Source organism: Rhineura floridana, chromosome 5, assembly GCF_030035675.1.
Source record: "Rhineura floridana isolate rRhiFlo1 chromosome 5, rRhiFlo1.hap2, whole genome shotgun sequence".
Lineage (NCBI taxonomy): Eukaryota > Metazoa > Chordata > Lepidosauria > Squamata > Rhineuridae > Rhineura > Rhineura floridana.
Genome location: NC_084484.1, coordinates 4002804 through 4027185, shown reverse-complemented (window position 1 = coordinate 4027185; position 24382 = coordinate 4002804). Strand labels below are relative to the sequence as shown.

Below are 24382 nucleotides of genomic sequence, written 5' to 3'. Positions count from 1 at the left end.
TGAAGAAAATAAAAAAGAACACAAACTCTGGCAAAAGAAATGCAAGAAGACAATAAGGGATGCTAAAAAAGAATTTGAGGAGCACATTGCTAAGAACATAAAAACCAACAACAAAAAATTCTATAAATACATTCAAAGCAGGAGACCATCTAGGGAGACAATTGGACCCTTGGATGATAAGGGAGTCAAAGGTGTACTAAAGAACGATAAGGAGATTGCAGAGAAGCTAAATGAATTCTTTGCATCTGTCTTCACAGTGGAAGATATAGGGCAGATCCCTGAACCTGAACTAACATTTGCAGGAAGGGATTCTGAGGAACTAAGACAAATAGTGGTAACGAGAGAGGAAGTTCTAAGCTTAATGGACAATATAAAAACTGACAAATCACCGGGCCCGGATGGCATCCACCCGAGAGTTCTCAAAGAACTCAAAGGTGAAATTGCTGATCTGCTAACTAAAATATGTAACTTGTCCCTCGGGTCCTCCTCCGTGCCTGAGGCCTGGAAAGTGGCAAATGTAACGCCAATCTTCAAAAAGGGATCCAGAGGGGATCCCGGAAATTACAGGCCAGTTAGCTTAACTTCTGTCCCTGGAAAACTGGTAGAAAGTATTATTAAAGCTAGATTAACTAAGCACATAGAAGAACAAGCCTTGCTGAAGCAGAGCCAGCATGGCTTCTGCAAGGGAAAGTCCTGTCTCAGTAACCTATTAGAATTCTTTGAGAGTGTCAACAAGCATATAGATAGAGGTGATCCAGTGGACATAGTGTACTTAGACTTTCAAAAAGCGTTTGACAAGGTACCTCACGAAAGGCTTCTGAGGAAGCTTAGCAGTCATGGAATAAGAGGAGAGGTCCTCTTGTGGATAAGGAATTGGTTAAGAAGCAGAAAGCAGAGAGTAGGAATAAACGGACAGTTCTCCGAATGGAGGGCTGTAGAAAGTGGAGTCCCTCAAGGATCGGTATTGGGACCTGTACTTTTCAACTTGTTCATTAATGACCTAGAATTAGGAGTGAGCAGTGAAGTGGCCAAGTTTGCTGACGGCACTAAATTGTTCAGGGTCGTTAAAACAAAAAGGGATTGTGAAGAGCTCCAGAAAGATCTCTCCAAACTGAGTGAATGGGCGGAAAAATGGCAAATGCAATTCAATATAAACAAGTGTAAAATTATGCATATTGGAGCAAAAAATCTTAATTTCACATATACGCTCATGGGGTCTGAACTGGTGGTGACTGACCAGGAGAGAGACCTCGGGGTTGTGGTGGACAGCACGATGAAAATGTCGACCCAGTGTGCGGCAGCTGTGAAAAAGGCAAATTCCATGCTAGGGATAATTAGGAAAGGTATTGAAAATAAAACAGCCGATATCATAATGCCGTTGTATAAATCTATGGTGCGGCTGCATTAGGAATACTGTGTACAGTTCTGGTCGCCTCATCTCAAAAAGGATATTATAGAGTTGGAAAAGGTTCAGAAGAGGGCAACCAGAATGATCAAGGGGATGGAGCGACTCCCTTACGAGGAAAGGTTGCAGCATTTGGGGCTTTTTAGTTTAGAGAAAAGGCGGGTCAGAGGAGACATGATAGAAGTGTATAAAATTATGCATGGCATTGAGAAAGTGGATAGAGAAAAGTTCTTCTCCCTCTCTCATAATGCTAGAACTCGTGGACATTCAAAGAAGCTGAATGTTGGAAGATTCAGGACAGACAAAAGGAAGTACTTCTTTACTCAGCGCATAGTTAAACTATGGAATTTGCTCCCACAAGATGCAGTAATGGCCACCAGCTTGGATGGCTTTAAAAGAAGATTAGACAAATTCATGGAGGACAGGGCTATCAATGGCTACTAGCCGTGATGGCTGTGCTCTGCCACCCTAGTCAGAGGCAGCATGCTTCTGAAAACCAGTTGCCGGAAGCCTCAGGAGGGGAGAGTGTTCTTGCACTCGGGTCCTGCTTGCGGGCTTCCCCCAGGCACCTGGTAGGCCACTGTGAGAACAGGATGCTGGACCAGATGGGCCACTGGCCTGATCCAGCAGGCTCTTCTTATGTTCTTATGTTCTTACTTTTTGAATTTTGTAAAGCCAAAAATTTGTTTCTTGCAAACACATTTTTTGAGCAACCAGAGAGATGACTGTACACGTGGACATCACCAAATGATTAATATAGGAATCAAATTGATTATATAATTGGTAGCAAAAGATACCATACTTTCTGCGAAAACAAGACCAGGAGCAGACTGTGGTACAGATCATGAACTGGTAATATCAAAAATCAGAGTAAAACAACAAAGCAATAATAATGCCAAACTAGAAATTAATTAACATCTCAGAAGAGTATAAAGATCAAATAAGGAACAGATTTGAGGCTTTAAATTTAGTTGACAGAGAACCAGAAGAACTATGGATTGAAGTCAGAGACATTATCAGGAAGAATGCAAAAAGACAATATGTCTAGTTAAAAAGAGATAAAGACCTCTATGGATGACTGACAAAACTCTTTAAATGGTTAAAGAAAGAAGGAAAACAAAAGGAGACAGAAGCAGGGTCAGAACCCTAAATGCAACAATATAGCAACTAGTACGCAGGGACAAAGAGAACTATTACTATAGTTATTGTATAGAAATAGAAGAGGACAACAAAAAAGGTAGAAAAAGGTAGAATAAAAGGATGATGGAAGCAATACACTGAAAAAATCTATAAAAGAGATGCCAGGATGACGGATTCATTCTCAGAGAAACAGTATGATGAAGAACCAGAAATTTTAGAATGTGATGTGAAAGCTGTCCTTAAAATACTTGAAAGAAACAAATGGCACACCAATAGAGATACTACAAGTTACTGAGACTGAATCTGTCAAAATTTTGACAAAAATGTGTCAACAATACAGAAAACTGAACAATGCCCACAGACTGGAAGCATTCAATATACATCCCAATTCCAAAGAAAGGGAATCCTAGGGAATGTAGTAATTATCAAACTATGGCCTTAATATCCCATGCAAGTAAAGTAATGCTCAAGATTCTACAACAAAGGTTCTTACCATATATGGAGCAGGAAATGCCAGATGTCTAAGCTGGGTTTAGAAAAGGAAGAGGTACCAGAGATCATTTTGCAAACATACATTGGATAATGGAACTGAGCAAGGAATTTCAGAAGAAAATCATTCTGTGCTTTATAGATTACAGCAAAGCCTTTGATTGTGTAGATCATGAAAAACTATGGAATGCTTTTAAAGAAATGGGACTGCCACAGCATCTGATTGTCCTGATGGGCAACCTATACTCTGCACAAGAGGCTACTGTAAGGACAGAATATGGAGAAACCGATTGGTTCCCAATCAGAAGGGATGTGAGACAGGTGAATTTTATCACCCTATTTGTTTAATCTATATGCAGAACATGTCATATGGAAAGCGGGATTGGACCAAGATGAAGAAGGTGTGAAAACTGGAAGGAGAAATATCAATAGTTTAAGATATGCAGACGATACCATACTACTAGCAGAAAAGAGTAATGATTTGAAACAAATACTGATGAAAGTTAAAGAGGAAAGCAGAAAAGCTGAACAGCTGAATATCAAGAAGACTTAAGTAATGACAACAGAAAATTTAAGTAACTTTAAAGTTGACAATGAGGACATTGAACTTGTCAAGGATTATCAATACCTTGGCACGGTCATTAACCAAAATGGAGACAATAGTCAAGAAATCAGAAGAAGTCTAGGACAGAGGAGGGCAGCTATGAGAGAACTAGAAAATGTCCTCAAATGCAAAGATGTATCACTGAACACTAAAGTCAGGATCATTCAGACAATGGTATTCCTGATCTCTATGTATGGATGTGAAAGCTGGACAGTGAAAAAAGTGGATAAGAGAAAACTCAACTCCTTTGAAATGTGGTGATGGAGAAGAGCTTTGCCGATAGACTGTGAAAAAGACAAATAATTGGGTGTTAGAACAAATTAAACCAGAACTGTTACTAGAATCTAAAATGATGAAACTGAGGTTATCATACTTTGGACATATCATGAGAAGACATGATTCACTAGAAAAGACAATAATGCTGGGAAAAACAGAAGGGAGTAGAAAAAGAGGGAGGCCAAACAAGAGATGGATTGATTCCATAAAGGAAGCCACAGACCTGAACTTACAAGATCTGAACATGGTGGTTCATGACAGATGCTCTTGGAGGTTGCTGATTCATAGGGTCGCAATAAAGTCATAATGGACTATAAGGCACATAGCAACAACAATGCATGGTGTCAAAAACAGATTTTATTTGAATTCAGTCTATATGCAGCCATCAGATAAATGATTTTTGTTCTTGTCAATGCACCTATTTTCTTTCCTCCAAAGGAAAGTAAACGAAATCTCCCTACAAAGCAAATATTAGGAGAAATCATGCAGTCAAAACATAATCCTTATAAAGACAAAATACTGAAATCAGTGCTTCAAGTAAATAGTTTTCCAGTTGCCTCCACTTTACCCAGAAGCAAATTGCAGCCTAACCGTGGTCTGAACCTATCACTACTTCATAAGCTGCCACAAAGCACCCAACTACTAACAAACATGAAGCCAATGGGACATAAGCTTATGATGACTTCATAATAAATAAGAAACAAATATTTTTGACACAAATTAATCCCATATAGAGTAGAAAAGACAGGCTGCAAACTTCTTTGTTTCCTGCTTTAATGTGTTACAGTTGTACCCAATTAGGCCTGTTCCTAGTTTGGAATCTTTGGCTGAGATCCAGCAAGATCTGGGTGCGTACGCAAAATGCTTTTAAAAATCTTGATTGTGGAGGGAAAGCTAAAAGAGCTGAACAGTTCCAGTTTGGAACAAATCTATCCCTCTTCCACAGATGATGAAGGAGATAAAAATTATGATAATTTAAACAAGGAAGGTGGAGAGAACTAGACACTGGGAGGGCAGGGACACATGATAGCAATTCAGAAAGACCAAAGGCTAAAACACAAGTGTCAAAGACACTTGGAGAGGGACACAGTAGGTAAGCGTGTATATGCTCATGATGGAAGCCTCCAAGATAAGATGGCTGAGCTGGCGTGCTTGGTCTCAGAGGACAGCATTAAATTAGTGGGTGCAAACAGAAGCCTGGTGGAATGGAGAGAACCCGTGGGACATTGTTGTTATATCTGAATACAAAGTCTATAGGAAGGAGAGGGAAGAGTGATGTTGCTTTGTATGTCACTGGGAACATAAGAGTCCAGCAAGGGTCCAGCAAGAGTCCAGACTCCACCATAGAATCATTAAAGAGTAATTTATTACTGGGGACATCCTATTGTCCCCCTGATCAAAATGCTCAGGGATATCTTGAAATGGAGAATGAGATCAAGGAGGCAGCCACAAGAAGGAATGCTGTAGTAATAGATGACTTCAACTATGCTCATATAGATTGGCTACATGTGTGTTCCAGTCATAACAAAGATGTAACATTTCTAGATACCCTAAATGACTGTGCCTTAGAACAGCTGGTTATGGAACCAACCTGAAGGGCAGTGACCCTGGGCTTAATCTTCAGTGGTGCCCAGGACATGGTGTGAGATGTATATGTTGCTGAACTGATTGGCAGTTTGATAGTGCTATCAAATTCACAATATATCTAAATGGACAATCACCAAGAAAATCCAACAGTCACATTTGATTTCTAAAGAGCAAATTTCCTATAAATGAAGGATTTGGGAAATAAAGAAGTCGAAAGGCAAAGTCAAGAAGGTTAAATCTATCCAAAATGCGTGGGGGGTGTTTTAAACCACAACATCAGAAGCTCAGCTAGAATGCATACCACAAATCAAGAAAAGTACCATCACGACCAAGATGATGCATGCTTAATTAATGAGCAGAGTCAAAGAAGCTATTAGAGGCAAAAAGATTTTCAGAAAATGGAAGTCTTTCCCAAATGAACACATTTGGAACACAAATATGGCAAAAGAAACGCAAACAAACAATAATTAATGCTAAAAAGGAATATGAGGAACAGATTGCTAAAAATACAAAGATCAACAACAAGTTATTTAAATACATCAGTAGTATGAGACTGGCTATAGAGGCAGTTGAACCTTTGGATGACAAGGGAATCAAGTATGTGCTAAAGGAGGGTAAGGAGATTGCAGAAAAACTGGACAAATTATTTTACAACTGAAGATACAGACTGATATTCAGTGCTAATTCTTGTCAGTGTAGACCCATTGAAATTAATATTTTTTATCATCCTCATCCTTATCAATTACCTGCCCTTAACCTAAAGGCCCAAGGGTGGATGTCTCAGGTGTCAAAGGCCAGGGTAAAAAGGTGTGCCATCAGCATTCACCTAAACTGTACAAGCAAAGTTGCCAGGTGCACCTTGGTGGGTAGGGAGTTCCACAACTTATGGGCCAAAACAGAAAATGCCCTCTCCCCAGCCTTCCCCCAAGCTTTCGAGGGTGGTGGAACTATCAAAAGGGTTCCCTCTGCTAATCTCAACACCAGAGAGGGTCTGTAGGAAAGGAGGTGGTCTTTCAGATATTCGGGACCTAAGTTGTTTAGGGCTTTAAACACTAGCATGAGCACCTTAAATTGGGACCAGAATCAAAATGGCAACTAATGCAGCTGTTTTAAAACAGGGGTTATATGAGAACTAAAGGGAACCTCAGCCAGTAATCTGGCTGCTGCATTTTGGACCAGTTGACGTTTCCGAGTCATCTTTAAGGGCAGCCCACGTAGAGCACATTGTAATAATCCAATCTAGAAGTTACCAGAGTATGGAGTACTGTGGCCAAGTCATCTCTGTCCAGAAGGGGCCGAAGCTGGCAAACCAGCCCGAGCTGGAAAAAGGCACTCCTAGCCACTTATGCCACCTGAGCCTCTAGTGACAATGTTGGATCCAGGAGTACCCCCAAGCTGTAAACTTCTTCTTCTAGGGGAATGCAACCCTGTTCAGAACAGGCTGTTTCCTTGCCTCTAGGACATGTGAACTCTGGACACATATTACCTCTGTCATTTTAGGATTCAACCTCAATTTATTGGCCCGTATCCAGCCTATCACCACCTCCAAGCACTGCTCCAGCACCTCAACTGCCTCTTCCAATTCAGATCAAGCAGTTGATGACACCTCACTCCAAATCTCCTGATGACAGTTTCCAGTGGTTTCATATAGATATTAAATAGTATGGGTAACAAGATGGAACCCTGCAGAATACCACCGGATAATTCCCATGGTGCTGAACAGTAGCCTCGCCATAACTACTTTTTGGAAGCAGCCCTGGAGGTATGAATGGATCCACTGAAGCACAGTGCCCCCAACCCTCACCTCCTCGAGATGCTCCAGAAGGATACCATGGTCAACAGTATCAAAAGCTATTGAAAGATCAGGGAGAAAAAGCAGGGTTGCACTCCCCCTATCTCTCTTCCAACAGATGTCACCAGCCAGGGCAAATAAAGCTATTTCAGTACCATGGTCAGACCTGAAACCAGGCGGAAATGGATCCAAATAAACAGTTTCCTCAAGTATGCTTCAAGCTGGACAGGCACTACCTTCTCGAGCAAAAGGGGATATTTGCCACTGGGCAATAGTTGTTTAACACTTCTGGATCCCAAGAGGTCTTCTTAAGAAGGGGATGCACCACTTCCTCCTTCAAGGCAGATGGTACCTCCTCTTCCTCCAGTGAAACATCAATCACTCCTTGGACCTGCCCAGACAACCCCCTACAGCTAGCTCTAAGAAGCCAAGATGGGCAAAGGTCACGGGGGCAGGTAGTTGGCCACACTTATTCAAGCAGCTTGTCCACATTCTCAGGCTGCAGTAATTGAAACTGATCCAGTATGGATGGAACAGACAGTGCTCTGGATTCCTCCACTGGACTTGCTGTAACTGTGGCATTCAACTCTGTCCGAATCTGAGCAATTTTGTCCCTAAAGTGCCTCCCCAAGTTGTTAGAGCAGGCCTCCAAGGTGTCAGAGCAATGTTCTCTTGGTCAGATGACAAAAGCACTTTCACCACTCAGAAAAGCTCTGCCGGCAGCAACTTGTGGACACAATGGTGACAGAGAAGTACGCTTTCTTCACTGCCACTACTGCCACATGGTAGACATGATGGTGCAACCTTACCCATGTTTGGTCAGGCTCAGACTGAGATTTACGCCACCTGCGCTTCAGCTGCCAACCCTCCTGTGAAACTGCTGGTCAAAAGGCTGGTACAGTAAAACATTGTAATGGGCCTCTACAGGGAGTGCTTACTCCCGAGGAGGCCAATTTGTAGGAGCTGGCACTTCCTGGCCAGCTCCTGTGCACGGCTCCCAACAGAGCTGGCGTTCAGCTGGGGCAGCGGCTCCCGAGCAGGAGGAGGATCCCGTAGAGCTTTCCACCAGCTCCTTCTCAGCTAGCCCCCCTTCAGCCAGCTCCCTGGCATTTGGATTGCTCTGTAACTTAGGTTCATTAATTTCAACGGATCTACTTTTGAGTTGGACTTAACTGAATACAACCCACAGGGCAAATCTCTGTGTCTGAGGTAACTTTAACAGGAAAGGAGTCTGACGAACTGAGGCAAACAGTGGTGATAAGGGACAAAGTGTTTGCCAATATAAAAACTGACAAGATGGGATCCACCTGAGAGGACTTAAAGAACTCAGATGTGAAATTGCTGATCTGTTAACAAAAATATGTACCATGTCCCTAAGATCAGCCTCTGTTCCTGAGGAGTGAAAAGGGATGGGGGAGATCCTGGAAACTAGAGACTGGTTAGCATAATGTCCATTTCAGGAAAACTGCTGGAAAATTATCAAGCATATAAAAGAGCAAATAAACACACACACAAAGAGGGTAGTAGAATAATTTTTTTATCCGTAAGGTTAATAGAATGGTATAATAGAATTTCACATCCGCCTCCCACCCCAACTATGGTGATACCACAACACATGTATACTTTTTCACTCAAAATCAAATTTTACACTTGAAATGCTGCTTTTACAATACATTTCTGTTATGTCTCATCTTTGCTCAAAGAGCATATCAGACAAGGAATATCTTTTTACAGTCATTATGTTGCCACCAGTACTGACCAGGCGTTCTACAGCGTTGCTTGAAGGCATGCCTGTGTTGTGCTGTAAAAAACAACGCAGCACCCCTTTCAACTAAAACACATTTTGATCAATATGGCAATCCCTTATCATCAAAGAAAAATCCAAACTTTAGTACTTTACTAGTTGTCTTTGTGATTTTTTTTGTCAATAGTATAGCTTAGAGGTAATTTAATCCTGTACATACTTACCAGGAAGTAAATCCCATTGAACTCATTGGAGGGACATGTATGCACAGTTGAACTGTCAGAAGCAGAAATTAAGAGACATAACGTAGGTAAAGAGAAAATGCACATATCAAAAGTAATCCACCAGCATAAACGTTATCCCTTCTCCTGCAATTAAGAATGTGGTCTTGCCCAGCATATAGTGAAACTATGGGATTTGCTACCACAAGAAGCAGTGATGGGCACCAACTTGGATGGCTTTAAAAGAGGATTAGACAAATCCATGGAGGATCAAGCTATCAGCGGCACCTAGCAATGATGGCTGTGTTCTACTTCCACTATCAGAGACAGGATGCTTCTGAATATCAGGTGCTGGGAATACGAGTGAGGAGAGCGCTGCTCGTGCACGCAGGTCCTGCTTGTGGGCTTCCCTTTACGGCAGCCTTTCCCAACCGGTGTGCCTCCAGATGTTGTTGGACCACAATTCCCATGTTTCCTGACCATTGGCAATGCTGGCTGAGGCTGATGGGAGTTGTGGTCCAACAACATCTGGAGGCACATGGGAAAGGCTGCTTTAGGGCATCTGATTGGCCACTGTGAGAACAGGATGCTAGGCTAGATGGGCCACTGGTTGGATCCAGCAGGCTCTTATGTTCTTGTATGTATTGCTACAAACAACAAAAGTTACTTGGGGTGCTTTACAGACCAGGGATAGCCAACGTGGTACCTTCCAGATGTTTATTTTATTTATTTTATTTATTACATTTTTAGACCGCCCTATAGCAATAAGCTCCCAGGGCGGTGCACAGCATAATAAAACAGGTTAAAATACAAAAACACAATAAAATATAATTAAAAATTTTCAATTTTAAATTCAAATTTTAAAATTTTTAAAATGCCTGGGCGAAGAGATAGGTCTTTACCTGGCGCCGAAAAGATAGCAAAGAAGGCGCCAGGCGTATCTCATCAGGGAGGGCGTTCCATAGTTCGGGGGCCACCACTGAGAAGGCCCTAGCTCTAGTTATCGTTCTCCGTGCCTCCCTATGCGTTGGGACACGGAGAAGGGCCTTCGACGTCGAGCGCAGCGACCGGGTAGGTACATAGCGAGAGAGGCGTTCCGCCAGGTATTGCGGTCCGATGCCGTGAAGGGCTTTATAAGTAAGAACCAACACTTTGAATCTGGCCCGGAAACATATTGGTAGCCAGTGCAGCTGGGCCAGGACAGGTGTTATATGATCAAATTTTTTTGTCCCAGTAAGAACTCTGGCCGCAGCATTCTGCACCAGCTGAAGTTTCCGAACCGTCTTCAGAGGTAACCCCACGTAGAGTGCATTACAGTAGTCCAATCTAGAGGTTACCAGAGCATGGATAACTGTGGCAAGGTTCTCCCTATCCAGATAGGGTCGTAGTTGGGCTACCAGCCGAAGCTGGTAGAACGCATTCCGTGCCACCGAGGCTACTTGAGCCTCCAGTGACAGGAGCGGATCTAATAAGACCCCCAAACTACGGACCTGCTCCTTTAGGGGGAGTGTAACCCCATCTAGGGCAGGTCGGGCATCAACCATCTGGGCAGAGAGCCCTCCCACCAACAGCATCTCAGTCTTGTCAGGATTGAGTCTCAGTTTATTAGCTCTCATCCAGTCCATTATCGCGGCCAGGCAGTGGTTTAGTACATTAACAGCCTCACCTGAAGAAGATGAAAAGGAGAAGTAGAGCTGCGTATCATCAGCATATTGCTGGAAACGCACTCCAAATCTCCTAATGACCTCGCCCAGCGGCTTCATATAGATATTAAAGAGCATGGGGGACAGAACTGAACCCTGTGGGACCCCATATTGGAGTATCCAGGGACTCGAGTAATGCTCCCCAAGCACCAGCTTCTGGAGACGATTCTTGAGGTAGGAGCACAGCCACCGCCAAGCAGTGCCTCCAACTCCTAAGTCCGCAAGACGTCCCAGAAGGATATCATGGTCGATGGTATCAAAAGCCGCTGAGAGATCAAGGAGAACCAACAGAGTTACACTCCCTCTGTCTTTCTCCCGACAGAGGTCATCATACAGGGCGACCAAGGCTGTTTCTGTACCAAACCCCGGCCGAAAGCCCGATTGACATGGATCCAGATAATCAGTTTCATCCAAGAGAGCCTGGAGCTGGTGAGCGACCACACGCTCTAAAACCTTGCCCAGGAACGGAACATTTGCTACTGGTCTATAGTTGTCAAGATTTTCAGGGTCCAAGGAGGTTTTCTTTAGGAGCGGTCTCACCACCACCTGTTTCAGGCAGGGTGGTACCACTCCCTCTCGTAAAGAGGCATTGATCACCTCCTTGGCCCATCCGGCTGTTCCGTTCCTGCTAGCTTTTATTAGCCATGAGGGGCAAGGATCCAGAGCAGAAGTGGTCGCCCGCACCTGTCCAAGCACCTTGTCCACGTCCTCGAGCTGAACCAACTGAAATTCATCCAATAAAACAGGACAGGACTGTGCTCCGGACACCTCATTAGGCTCAACTGCTACAATATTGGAGTCAAGGTCCCGGCGGATGTTTGCAATCTTATCTTGGAAGTGTCTCGCAAACTCATTACAGCGGGCTATTGATGGTATTATTGCGTTCTGAGGACCAGAGTGTAAAAGTCCCCGAACAACCTTATAAAGTTCCGCTGGGCGGTTAGAAGATGACTGAATGGAGGCAGCAAAGTACTGCTTCTTCGCTGCCCTCACCGCCTTCACATAGAGCTTGGTAGAGATCTTCACAAGTGCAAGACCACAGCCGTCGGGAGTTCGTCTCCATTTGCACTCAAGCCGTCTCCTTTCTTGCTTCATCACTCTTAGCTCCGGGGTAAACCACGGAGCCAATTGAGCTCTGCAGAGGAGAGGGCGCACCGGGGCGATCGTGTCAACTGCCCGGGTCATTTCCGTATTCCACAGATTGACCAGGGTTTCAACAGGAGCGTCAGTTTTATCAGCCGGAAAACTCCCCAGAGCCTTCTGAAAACCTTCAGGATTCATTAGTCTCCGGGGGCGGACCATCTTAATAGGTCCTCCACCCTTGCAGAGGGGAGAAAACATTGTGAGCCTACACCTCAACAGGCGATGATCTGTCCATGACAGAGGAATAGATGTAAAATCCCTCACTCCCAGATCACCATCCCCTGCTCCAGTAGCAAAAATTAAGTCTAGAGTGTGCCCCGAAATATGCGTAGGGCCAGTAACAAATTGAGACAGCCCCATGGCTGTCATGGAGGCCATGAAGTCCTGAGCCGCCCCAGACAAAGCGGTCTCGGCATGAATGTTGAGATCCCCCAATACCATAAATTTGGGGGATCGCAACACCAAACCCGAGACCACCTCTGTCAGCTCAGTTAGGGAGGCTGTTGGGCAGCAGGGTGGACGGTACACCAACAGTATTCCCAGTCTGTCTCGCTGGCCCAACGTAATATGGAGACACTCCAGACCATTAGCTACCTGGATAGGGTGCCTAATGAGAGGGATGGAACTTCTATAGACCACAGCGATTCCCCCTCCCCGACCCTCGGATCTACCCAGATGCTGAACCGAGTACCCAGGTGGGCACAGCTGGGAGAGATTAATGCCTCCCAGATCGCTCACCCATGTCTCAGTAATAAACGCCAGATCGGCCGCCTCATCCACAATTAAATCATGGATGAGGGAAGCTTTATTATTTACCGATCTGGCATTAAGCAGCAGCAACTGGAGATCCGAGAGTTGGCTGATAGAACTACCAGCAATCCTGTGGATGTGGGGAGGACCGGAACACGGTACAGCCACCAATTGTCTGTGCCGAGTTCCCCTCAACCGGCATGTCCTCCTCACAACGCCATACCTCCCATTACCCGTCACTACGCTAACAGGGGCCCCCTCTGGTCCCCCCTCCCAATACCCTATCCTCCCGCCCAGGCACATAATAAAATAAAATAAAAATAAAATAAAAATAAAATAAAAATACACACACACTCACAACATACAGTCATACAAACATCCACTCATTCCATTCAGGTCTACACAACAACCACAGTCCCGTGCTCCATGCGCACCAACGCAGCTCTCAAACCGTTCTTCTTCCCGGGAAAAGCGCCACCTGGGGCCTGGTCCTGCGAGGTGCCCACGTGCAGAGCAGGAGCCCAAGAAGGAGAGAGCAGAGATGTTATCCAGCAGCAGCAGCAGCAAAGCAGGCAGATGGCTCTCCCTCCCTGGGCAGTGATGGTCCTCCTCCCTTGCAGGCACTGGATCTCCCAAGCCCCCTCAGCCAGCCGGCTTATATATCCCCTCCAGAGAAGGGACAGGTGGAACAGTATCAGGCACAGCTGGCTGAGTACCTGGAGCCTGGTCCTGCAAGGTGCCCACGTGCAGAGCAGGAGCCCAAGAAGGAGAGAGCAGAGATGTTATCCAGCAGCAGCAGCAGCAGCAAAGCAGGCAGATGGCTCTCCCTCCCTGGGCAGTGATGGTCCTCCTCCCTTGCAGGCACTGGATGTTGTAGGACTACAATTTCCCTCATCCATGATAATTGGTTATGTTATCTGAGACTGATGGAAGTTGTAGTCCAGTAACATCTGGAGAGGATTTTGTTGATGACCCAATTGGATTAACACAACCCTCTTTCTACCTACCCACCTTTTTCAAACATGTCCACAAAAGTATGTCTCTAAAATTCTATGTCTGACAGCTCTATCCTTTCAGAGGTAAAAATTAGTCTGCAATCCTATATACTTATCCATTTAATTCAATGAGGCTTAATTCGGAGTAGACATATACAGGACTGGACTCCATCTGAATATATTTCAGCATTTCAGGGGCTATACTTTATTACTGCTGTACCAACTACAACTACCAACTACTGCTTATATATATATTGTCTCAGCCTAAGCTACCTCATAGGGTTGTTGCAAAGATAAATTGGGGGGAGGGAATGGCAATGGTCATGGCATTCAAAAATCAAAAGTAAATCTGGGGAGGGGGCACACACAAGTAACAAGATGTCTGACAGACAGAATGTGAAGAGGTGAAGCTTTCTCCATAATTGTATTTCCATAATAGAAAAGGCTTACTCCATTTAATTTAACTCTACAGCTGTTAAATGCACGAGAGCCTGATCTCCTGCAGTGCCAACCCTAAACCAAGCAAAGAGCTCAAGTTTTAAAAAAAATAACCACCACAGAATTTGGGCATTTTTTTTAAAAAAAGGAACATCTGTAACGGTATGAAATACAACATTCTCAGGCAAAAAGAAGTTATGAGACAGTAGACATAAAACACACACACAAAGCCTAGACAAACAGCAACAAAAGTACTCTGAGCATGAGCATTTTCACATTTATTTATTTATATTTATTTATATATTTATTAAATTTATATACTGCCCCATAGCCGAAGCTCTCTGGGTGGTTTACAACAAACAAAACCAGTAACATACAATTAAAAAGCACATATCAATTAAAATAAGTTAATTATACAAAAGTTAAGACAAAATTAAACACATGTTGAATGCATATTAAATACTAAAATGCAGGAATGTTAGAATGCTAAATGCTAAAAATGCTAAAAGCTAAAATGCCTAATTTTTTACTCATTGGTTTTGCTTATTTACTGCCTTGGGCCAATCTCTAACTCTCAGCCTAACCTACCTCACATGGTTGTTGTGAAGACAGAGAAGGCAGAATTAAAATGGCAGCAAAAGGAAACTAAGGCTACAATCCAATACATGTCTATTCAAAAGTAAGCTTTATTGGGTTCAATGGGACTTACTCCCAGGTAACTGTGTACTCCAATACACACTTGCCTGGGAGTAAGTCCCATTAAACCCAATGGAACTTACTTCCGAGTAGACATGTATTGGATTGCAGGTTAGTCCTTGTATTATAGGCATCAAATTGAACTTGACTTAACCAGATTGATGCATCTTTGTACTATAAAGTGTCACATTTTTTCTCTCCTCCTCCTGCCCCCCCCACAAATGAGTACAGCTTCAAGGCTTCAGACAGTCCTTATCTTGCCTAATTAGTGCAATCCTATACCCAGATTGATTTATCTGGGAGTAATCTCCATTAAACATAAAGAGACTTACTTCTGAGAACACTTGTATATATTGTACTGTAACTATTGTAACTATATAATGATTTTTAACAAGTGCCTGTTTGGAACTCTTTGTATTTGCCATGGAGGGGGGATTTTTTTTGATGTGCACAAAAGAACTTCCAGGGAATACCTTCCTCAGACGACGAAGATGCATCCTGGTTCTTAGGAAGAAAAGCAGGGCAGGAAAGAAAACCGGGAGCAGCAGCTCTTTAGGGCCCCGGCTGCTTGCTGCTGCAACTGCTGCCTGCCCCTCGCTCACCCCAAAGCCGTGGCTGTGAGGAGGCTTTTGGCTCTGCTCTTTGCTGCCTCAGCAGCCCTGCTACTTCTGGGTGGCTACCTAGCAGTGGTGGTCTCTCTTCTCTCCACTGGTAAGAGAGGGGAGGTGGGGAGGGAGGCCACCACTCAGACCTTTGCGCTCTAAACTACATTCAACACCCCCCACTCTCTTTCAGCCAGCAAGCATAGTCTCTCTCACTCAACCACCTCCCGGACCCTGCCCTGCCACAAAGCAAACATTTTCCCTTGGGGTGCAAAAAATTTAAAACTGCAAATGCATCAGAGTAGGCAAGGAGGGCTACTCTCTCACACCAAGTACAAACACAGTATCCACTCTCATACACACATGTCATTGTCTCTCATCTCCACCGTTCATGTACATTGTGCCGCTGCCTCCTTGCCCTCCAGCTCCTTTCTCCCTCCACTCCATTCTTCTCCACCACCATCCATTTTTTAAAACAATTTTTTCTCCATTCTATCCCATCCCTCTTGCAGTGGCGTCACTAGGGTTGGTGTCACCCGGTGTGGTAACTCATGGTGTCACCCCATGGACCTCCTCCCATACCAGACCATACAGAATCCTTAGTAATGCTTTTTGTACTAATGTTACTCGTAAATCATAATTCCCGTATATCACTGAATGTAATGGCAATAGTAGTGACATAAACAACTAGCAAATTAAAATTACACCTTTAAATTACAATATCATATGCACAGCCTAAATGTATTTACATTTATACATAGATTCATGTGGTTATAGTGAAAATTCGGTAAGAAAACAATAGAATTCGAAGTAAAAACATTTAAGAACTACATCAAAATTATGTTCATTTTAACATTAAACTTTACTGTTACATGAGATACATTAATGGATTAGGTTTGCATAATCAATAACGGCCCAAATAATGTAAAAGTTGTAGACAAATGCATATGCAAATATACTCATAAATGAAATAATACCAAAAAAATAAACAAGAAAAAATACACAAGCATTTCAGCACTTAGTGAACATCTCAACTAAATCAGAACTTTCCTTTCCTGGCTTTCAAAGCTGCAAACTTGTGAATCACTTCATCGAAATCAATGCCTTTCGCCAGCTCACTTTCAATTGATAATATCGCAAGATCGGAAAGCCTTAACTGTCCCATGGTAGATCGCAAATAGTTCTTTATAAGTTTCAGCTTTGAAAAGCTCCTCTCACATGAAGCCACATACACACAAATCGTCAGAAATAATTTTAGGCTTAGTGACAGGGTTGGGAGAGATTCTACGAAGTCCCATTCAGCTATGAATGTCAAAACATCTAATATTGCCCAATCTTTGGCTCCTTCCAGATCAATCTCTGCTGCTTTCAGGTGCCTTCTCAGCCTTCGTATTTCTATTAAAAGCTCACTCTCGGATACATCATCATAGAAAGTGGTCAATTTTGGAATGGACACCTTTAACTCTTCTTCAGTGGCAGATATGAGACTCTTCACTTGAACAGCCTCACACATGGCTGCTACTTCCTTGATGGCTCTTGATCTGATCTGGAGTTCCGAATGAAAGTGATCAATGCACTCAAGCATCACCCTCTTATTTTCTTCTTGCATCGCTTGCTTGCTCCCCTGCCATCCTCTTCTTGAACCTGGCTCTTCTCTCTACTGCAATTCCATATTCGTCTGATTTTAAAAGCGCCTGTTCAATTGCATGCTCCACTAGGTGACTGCGCTCCTCGTGCAGAAAAAGTCTTAGCGCCTCCAGCTTTGTCACCACCTTGTCGAGAGTTAAGCCCTTAGTCTGCAGGTACTGCTGTGTAAGATTAACCTCCTGAAGTACATCACACCAGAAGTACAGGTAGTACAGAAAAGTGAAGTCACAGACAGCAGGCAAAAGACCTTGTGCTGCACCTCTTGTGTCCAAATTTTCATGTGGATCACAAAGAGCTTCAATCGCCGCCACGAACTTATTGAACTTTTCTTTAACTGGCTTAACTGCAGCATGATGAGCACTCCAGCGTGTTGTTGATAGCCTTTTCACTGACACTCCAGTATGGTCAATTAACACATCCCATCGATGGGTGGAAGCAGCAAAGAAAGAGAACATTCTCTCAAGAGTTCCAAAAAATGTCAGAGACGATGCATTTTCAGCAAAAGAGTGCTGACCGCACAAGTTAAGCGAATGGTCCACACACCCATTAAAAATAGCTTTCTTGTTCTTTCCCTTAAGAATGGCTCCATGGACTCCAGCCATAGTGGCAGCATTATCGTAACCTTGAGTGCGGCACATCATTATGTCCAGTCCATCACTTTCCAGATTTTTTAGAATGTCAGAACTGAGGTCAGCAGCTTTTTTCCCCTTTAAAGGGAAAAATCCTAGAAATACTTCTTTTACTTTCCTATTGTTGATTTTTACATATCTGATCACTTCGGACATCTGGTCAGTATGTGATATGTCAGGTGTGCAGTTCTGTCTTCTTTGTTTCTTGGCGATGTGCACCTCTCTTCTCTGCCAAGTTACTTTTCCTAAGACTCCTTTCCCTCTCTGACTCTGCCTTCCGTTCTTCCCTGTGCCTTTTCCTAAACCCTTCTCATAAACTTCCCTTACAGGATTATGGACATGGAAGTGCACGGTTAAAAAGGGATAAAGGTGATACATGGCAAAAAGGATTTTTTTAAAAAAGGGTTAGGATACAACAATGTACAATCAGAAGTTCCCTGATGTTGCCAAGGCTCTAGTCCTTGGGATTGAAAAGTCCCAGATCAGAGATGGGGAATTACACTCCCTCCTGGGCAATCTTCCAGGGGCTGCTGTGGGTGGGTGGTGCCACAGGCAAATGTCCTCGGCAACACCCAGACAAGAAATCTCTCCTTCCCCCATCCAGGGAAGCAAGAGGCATTATCACAAGTTCAAGGACACAAAACAGCCAGCCAAAAGCACTCGAAGAGGTTACAGTGTAGGGGCTGAAAGGGGGCCCGGCCTGGGGAGAGTCCCAAGGGCCACATTCTGTCCCTGGGCCTGAGGTTCCCAATCCCTGTCCTAGAGGCTACCTATCACCTCTTGCACAACCAGACGGAAGAGCAGAAGAGAAGGTCAATGTAACCTTATCTTTAAGGATCCAATACCAATGATCTGAAGGGTTTTTACTTCCTTGCCACACCCTATGCAGTCCTATGCACACTTAATTGCACAGGAAGCTGCCCTACATCAGGGTTCATCTAGGCTGGTATTGTCTACTCTGAATGGCAGCAGCTCTCCAGGGTCTTTCCTATCACCTCCTACTTTATATTTTTAACTGGAGATGCCAGGGGTTGAACCTGGGGCCCACTGAATGCAAAGCATGTGCTGTGTCACTAAGCTTCGAGAATAAGCTGGGCTTACAGGTAATATGACTTACAAGATCTGAACAGGGTGGTTCATAACAGATGCTGTTGGAGGTCACTGCTTCATAGGGTCACCATAAGTCATAATTGACTTGAAGGCACAGAACAACAACAAAACAGGTGATATGATCTGCAAACACACCATACATTGAAAGCACACTCAACGTGTAACACTTCCCCCAAAGAATCCTGGGAACTGTAGTTTGCCCCTTACAGAGCTTCATTTCCCAGGACCCTTAATTAATTTATTTATTTATTTAATTCGATTTATATACCGCCCACAGCCCGAAGGCTCTCAGGGCGGTGAACAACATTGGATAAAATACAATAAAATCACAAAACAGTAGAGCGTAAATACCAAACAATAAACAACCTAATATATGTTAAAAGCTTAAAAATAGATTAAAATGCCTGGGAGAATAAAAAGGTTTTCACCTGGCGCCGAAAAGATAAAAGTGTAGGCGCCAGGCGAACCTCATCGGGGAGACTGTTCCATAATTCGGGGGCAGCCACTGAAAAGGCCCTAGATCTTGTTACGACCCTCCGAGCTTCTCTGTGAGTCAGAACTACAGCTGTCAGGATTCTATGGCATGCCTGCCAGCAGACTTCAAACTTCTAGGGTTCTTGCCGCCTTTCAAAAGGAACACTGGGCTATTTTAAAAGTGTATTAAAGGCAGCAATCCAGGCAACACAAGCCTTCCTCATTGCACCATCTCTATCCTGGGGGAAGCTGCACTTCTTGAACTGCTGCCTGCTATATAAATATTAAAAGTATAGTGCGAAAAGAAAAAAAGAAAAACCACCCACTCACCCAAAAATCTTCATGACTTCTGCATGATCTCCCTAAGTGTGTGTGGTGGGGAACCTGTGAGTGCTGGTCTTCAGTTCCCACCATCCCTGACCTTTCCCCATGGTGGCTGGGCCTGATGGATATTGGAGTCCAACAAAATCTGTGTTGCCATAGGGTCCCCATCTCTGTTACAAGAGAAAACACGCCCTGAACAGTGGCTCAGACCCAACTCTGAAATCCCACACCCTGCTCCACATTTCCCTTTACCCGCTCAAACGCCCAAACTCTTTTTTATGAGTGTCTAATAGAAAAGATGAGGAGTTTTGGGGGCAGAATGAGCCAGGAATGGGCAAAGCTTCACCTGTTGAGCTTCCACCTCGCGCAGCTGTTTAAAAAGCTCAGGAAAGGAACCCAGAAAGAAAGATACTAGGAAAGAGAGAAGGCAAAGGAGGCAACTTCGCACATATCCTTAGGGAAGGACACTCACCAGCCCGAAAGCGACTAGCCCCGGCACCTTTGTTTAGAAAAGAACAAATAAATGTAAGAATCCTCAAGGTTGTGAGCATTCCTCACAGAAGAGTTGCTCCAACCCCCTGATCATTTTGCCTGCCATTTTCGGGATCTTTCCCAGCTCTCCATATCCTTTTTGAGATACAGTGATCAGAACTGGACGTAGAACTTAGAGTGTGACCACACTGCAGAGGTTTGTATGATGGCTCTAAGATACTGGCAGATTTATTTATTTCTTATATTTATACCCCACCTTTCCTCCAGGGGGCTCAAGCAGGGGCAGCACCAAGAGGGGGGCAACACCAGAGGGGGGGCAAGTGCCCCCCAAACAAGGAGCTCACTCCCCCACCTAGTATATTCTGCCTATCTAGAAATATACTTTTCCCCTTCCACCACTGTGATGTTCCTATATTAATGTATATATGGTAAGTGTTGTTGTTTAGAAGATACATGGTAAGTGGAGTGAAAGAGGGGGAGTGAATGGGCAGTAGAATGCGAGATGATTGGCTGAGTGTTTAAAATGGCTGAACGTATAAAAGGAAGAGTGAGAGTGGAATCTGGGGGGGAGAAGAGAACTGAGTGGGTTGCTTGGTGGGGTTTAGAGAGTTGTTTGCCAGGAGGGAGGTGGACTTCGGATTAGTATTGAGTAAAACCATATGCTTATGTGCCTTAAGAAGAAATCTTGTTAATCTTGTTAGCTTTGTTATCTGTAATAAATACTTAATTTAGTTTACCAAAGGCCTGATCCTTGGCTGGGGTTTCACAGACCAGAAGGGAGGGTAAGGTAATGACCAAGGCTGAAGGGGAACTGTAACAAATGGTGGCAGCGGTGAAGAGAATAACAATACCAGTATTCAGAGTCTCTGGGAATACTAGTATTGGGACGTTACTGGTGGTTGCCTAGCAGGGGGATCTGTTGAGATCTGTGCTAGAGCGGGGAGAGAAACCATAAGAGAGAGCGGTCCGGACTGGTGGAGTCCCTGGTGGTGCCTAGTGACAGGCAGTAGCCACGCGCAGGTAGGAATCTGACAGGGAGAGCCAGGGAAGGACGCATCACAACCACCACCCCGAATTTTTTTCCAGTGCTGCTACTGAGCTGATGGTGGTGTACATGGTTCTTCCCTCCCCATTTTATCCTCACAACAACCCTGTGAGGTAAGTTACATTGAGAGACAGCAACTGGCCCATGGTCTTCCAGGGAGCTTCATGGTTGAGTGGGGATTCAAACGCTGGTCTTTCAGGTCTTAGTCCAACAGCCTAACCATGCTTTGGTTTCTGCTACCCTGTCAACGTGTCATTTTGGTAGATCTACATACTATATGCAGGAGAAATGGAAGAGATAATATATGCAGCCTCATCCTGTGTCTGTTTTCTCAGCAGTAAATCCTGCTGATTGCAAGAGGGTTCATCCAAAGCACATGCATGCAGGACTGCAGCTGAAGCAACTATATAAAGCTTTCCTTAAAGTGCTCAAAACATTTCAAATTATCTCAGAAATTCCAACAACAACCCTGTAAGGTAGGCAAGTAGTAGTACCCCCAAACTGTAGCTGGTGGAGAGGGGAACAGTGAGAATACTAGCTCACCTAAGGCCATCCAGTGAATCCATGGCTAAATGAACATGAAAAGAAGCTACTCCAGCTCACAGCTCTTCCATGCACAAATGGAAATTCCCCAGCAAATGCGCGTTTACTCTGTCAAAGCAAACCAAAAACAACCCAGATCCTGTGGAAAGATCCCCAGGGCAGTGCCGTTAGGCTTGGGGCTTACTTGCTTCCGAGTAAACACGCCAGGGAGTGAGTGAGTTGCCTTCACGTCCCTTGCCTTAACTTACAGCTAAGCAGCATCTTGTTCCTTTAATTGCTGCCCAAGCGGATTCTAATCACTGCAGGCGGGGTAAAGGTCAGCGTGGGCCGGGAACCAGTGCACGCTGCATGGGGTGGGGCTCGCCGCACTTTGATCGCTGGTTAAGGGCTAGAAAAGGCCACCCGGGGCTCCCGTTTGAGATCCGCTTGCAGAAACTTTCATGTGCGGGCCGGATGTTCAGCTAGGAGCACTCTACCTCTTCCCAGGAAGGCACTGCCCAGTTTGGGCACCCGAATACCGGGATCAGCGGATCAGCACAGCAATATCTGCCGCTCTGCCCTACCCGAGTCCTAAAGTCTAGCCACCTAGCCCCGCTCACCAGAATCACGGTGCTGCCTGCCCGCCTGCTTGCTCTGGGGCCTCCCTCCACCTGTTGCGCAAGAGCCGACCTTGTTGCCTCTCCGAGGGAAGGCCAGGAAGGGCCTGTAGAGGCTGGAGCTGGAGGTAAACAAGCACCGCTGTCTCTCGCCCAGTCAAAGTTCCGGGGCTCTTTACGCCCCGCTGCCCCGGCACCTTTCCTTGCCCATCCAAGCCCGGGGCGCCGAGCTGGTGCAGTTTGGCCATTTTAGGGGCGGCTCTGAGCATCACTCCCCTCTCAGTGTCACCCGGGTGTGGTCCGCACCCCCCGCATGTTCCTAGTGACACCCCTGCTCTCTTGCTCTCCACCTCCTCCCTCGTTGCCTCCTAAACACCCATAGGGCGTGAAGGAAGATCGTTGTTGTGCAGAAGCACATGCTTTTTATCTATGAGTCAGAGAAACAGAATGTTTTCCCTGCTCCCCCCCCACAAGTAACACCCAAAAGTAATGCTGGAAACATTACAGTTCAAAAGTAATGAAATTACTCCTCGTTCTATTACAATCAAAATGTAAAGAAATTACTTACTCATGCCTCAAAAATGTAATAAATTACAAGTAATTTGTTCTTCCTAATGAATTAATTCCAAGCTCTGGTTCCAGTTGACATTGTAATGGGGAATTTACACATATCCATATATGATATTTCTCTCTCTCTCTCTAAACTTAGGAAATATATTTTAAGAAGTATAATGAGTAGGAAACTTATAACAAAACAACAGGCCTGTGGTGTTCTTGAACTTCTAGGCACCCAAACTTGAGCAAAACCAGACCTATATATGATTAACATTTGATACATCGTTTAGTTGCCTAAGGCACTAGATGTGTAGAACATGTTTCCATAATAACAGGTGTGCCGGGTAGGCTTGGCCGATCAGAAACAATGGAATGTGTTATGTGCTGAGCATGCATGGCAGACCAATCATATTGCTATAATATTGTGTCTGGCAGTAGCTGGTTTCAACTGGACTCCAAGAACATCAGTCAAAGGGACAGTAGAATAAGAGTAAGATTAGTCCAGTAGACAGAACATTAGAATGGGAAATCTGCTTGTATATAATGGAAGCTTACCTGTACACATGTTCATGTAACTAGATTTTAGCATTACCTAATATTATCTGATTGGTTTAGAAATACTATAGGAGGGTGTAACCTTTATGTAATGCTTTGAGGAAATTGTATGATTTGTGAAATGATGTCACATGCTGTGCTTAGTACTGTATAAAAGATCTATGCAGACAGTGCCACGTTGCAGTCCTCGCCACGTCTGGAGAGGCTGTCCTTGTGTATGTTCATATAAAATAAAGGCCTACTTTTGCCCGGAGCCTGTGTTCTCTAAATTCTTCAAGGACCCCCAGTCCAAGAAGGCAAAATGTCCTATGAATTGTATACTTAGACTTTCAAAAAGCTTCTGACAGAGGACCTTACCAAAGATTCCTGCATAAACTTAGCAGACAGGAAATAAGAGGGGAGGTCTTCTTGTGGATCAGGAACTGGCAATGAAGCAGAGAGTAAGAATAAATGGACAGTTCTCCCAACATAGAGATGTAGAAAGTGGAGTCCTCCAAGGATCTGTATGGGGACCTGTGCTTTTAACTTGCTAATAAATGATCTGGAGTTAGGTGCGTGCAATGAGATAGCCAAAGTTTGCTGATGATACCAAATTGTTCTGGGTGGTCAAAACAAAAAGGGATTGTGAAGAGCTCCAAAAGACTCTGTCCAAACTAAGGGTAGAGATACACTCACTGTTCTGCTGGTTCCATTATGTCTCCATCTCTTTCTTCTGAAAACAGGGACACACAATGCTAGTCAAACCCAGCCTCTTTTTACTGTAAAACCTGGTCGAATTATCTTGAGTGTATTTTTTTCAATGAGATTTTGCAGCTGATCAGTTGATC

At 44.2% G+C, this 24382-nt stretch overlaps 1 protein-coding gene across 6 annotated transcripts in view; it reads right to left on the bottom strand.

Moving 5' to 3' along the window:
• ATOH8 (atonal bHLH transcription factor 8) overlaps positions 1–24382 on the bottom strand; it is a 111806-nt gene that overhangs the window by 5457 nt on the left and 81967 nt on the right. For 4 of the 6 annotated variants that reach the window (XR_009763076.1, XR_009763074.1, XM_061629860.1 and 1 more), the window contains one exon: positions 9262–9313. The exons of 1 other annotated variant lie outside the window; for it this stretch is intronic. Coding sequence is in view for 3 of the 5 variants with exons in the window: in XM_061629860.1 (XP_061485844.1) it covers positions 9284–9313 (30 nt within the window). In the remaining 2 variants the exon portion in view is untranslated. Of the gene's footprint in view, positions 1–9079; positions 9095–9261; positions 9314–24382 lie in introns of those variants that run through there. One more of the 6 variants, XM_061629855.1, reaches the window with a different exon arrangement.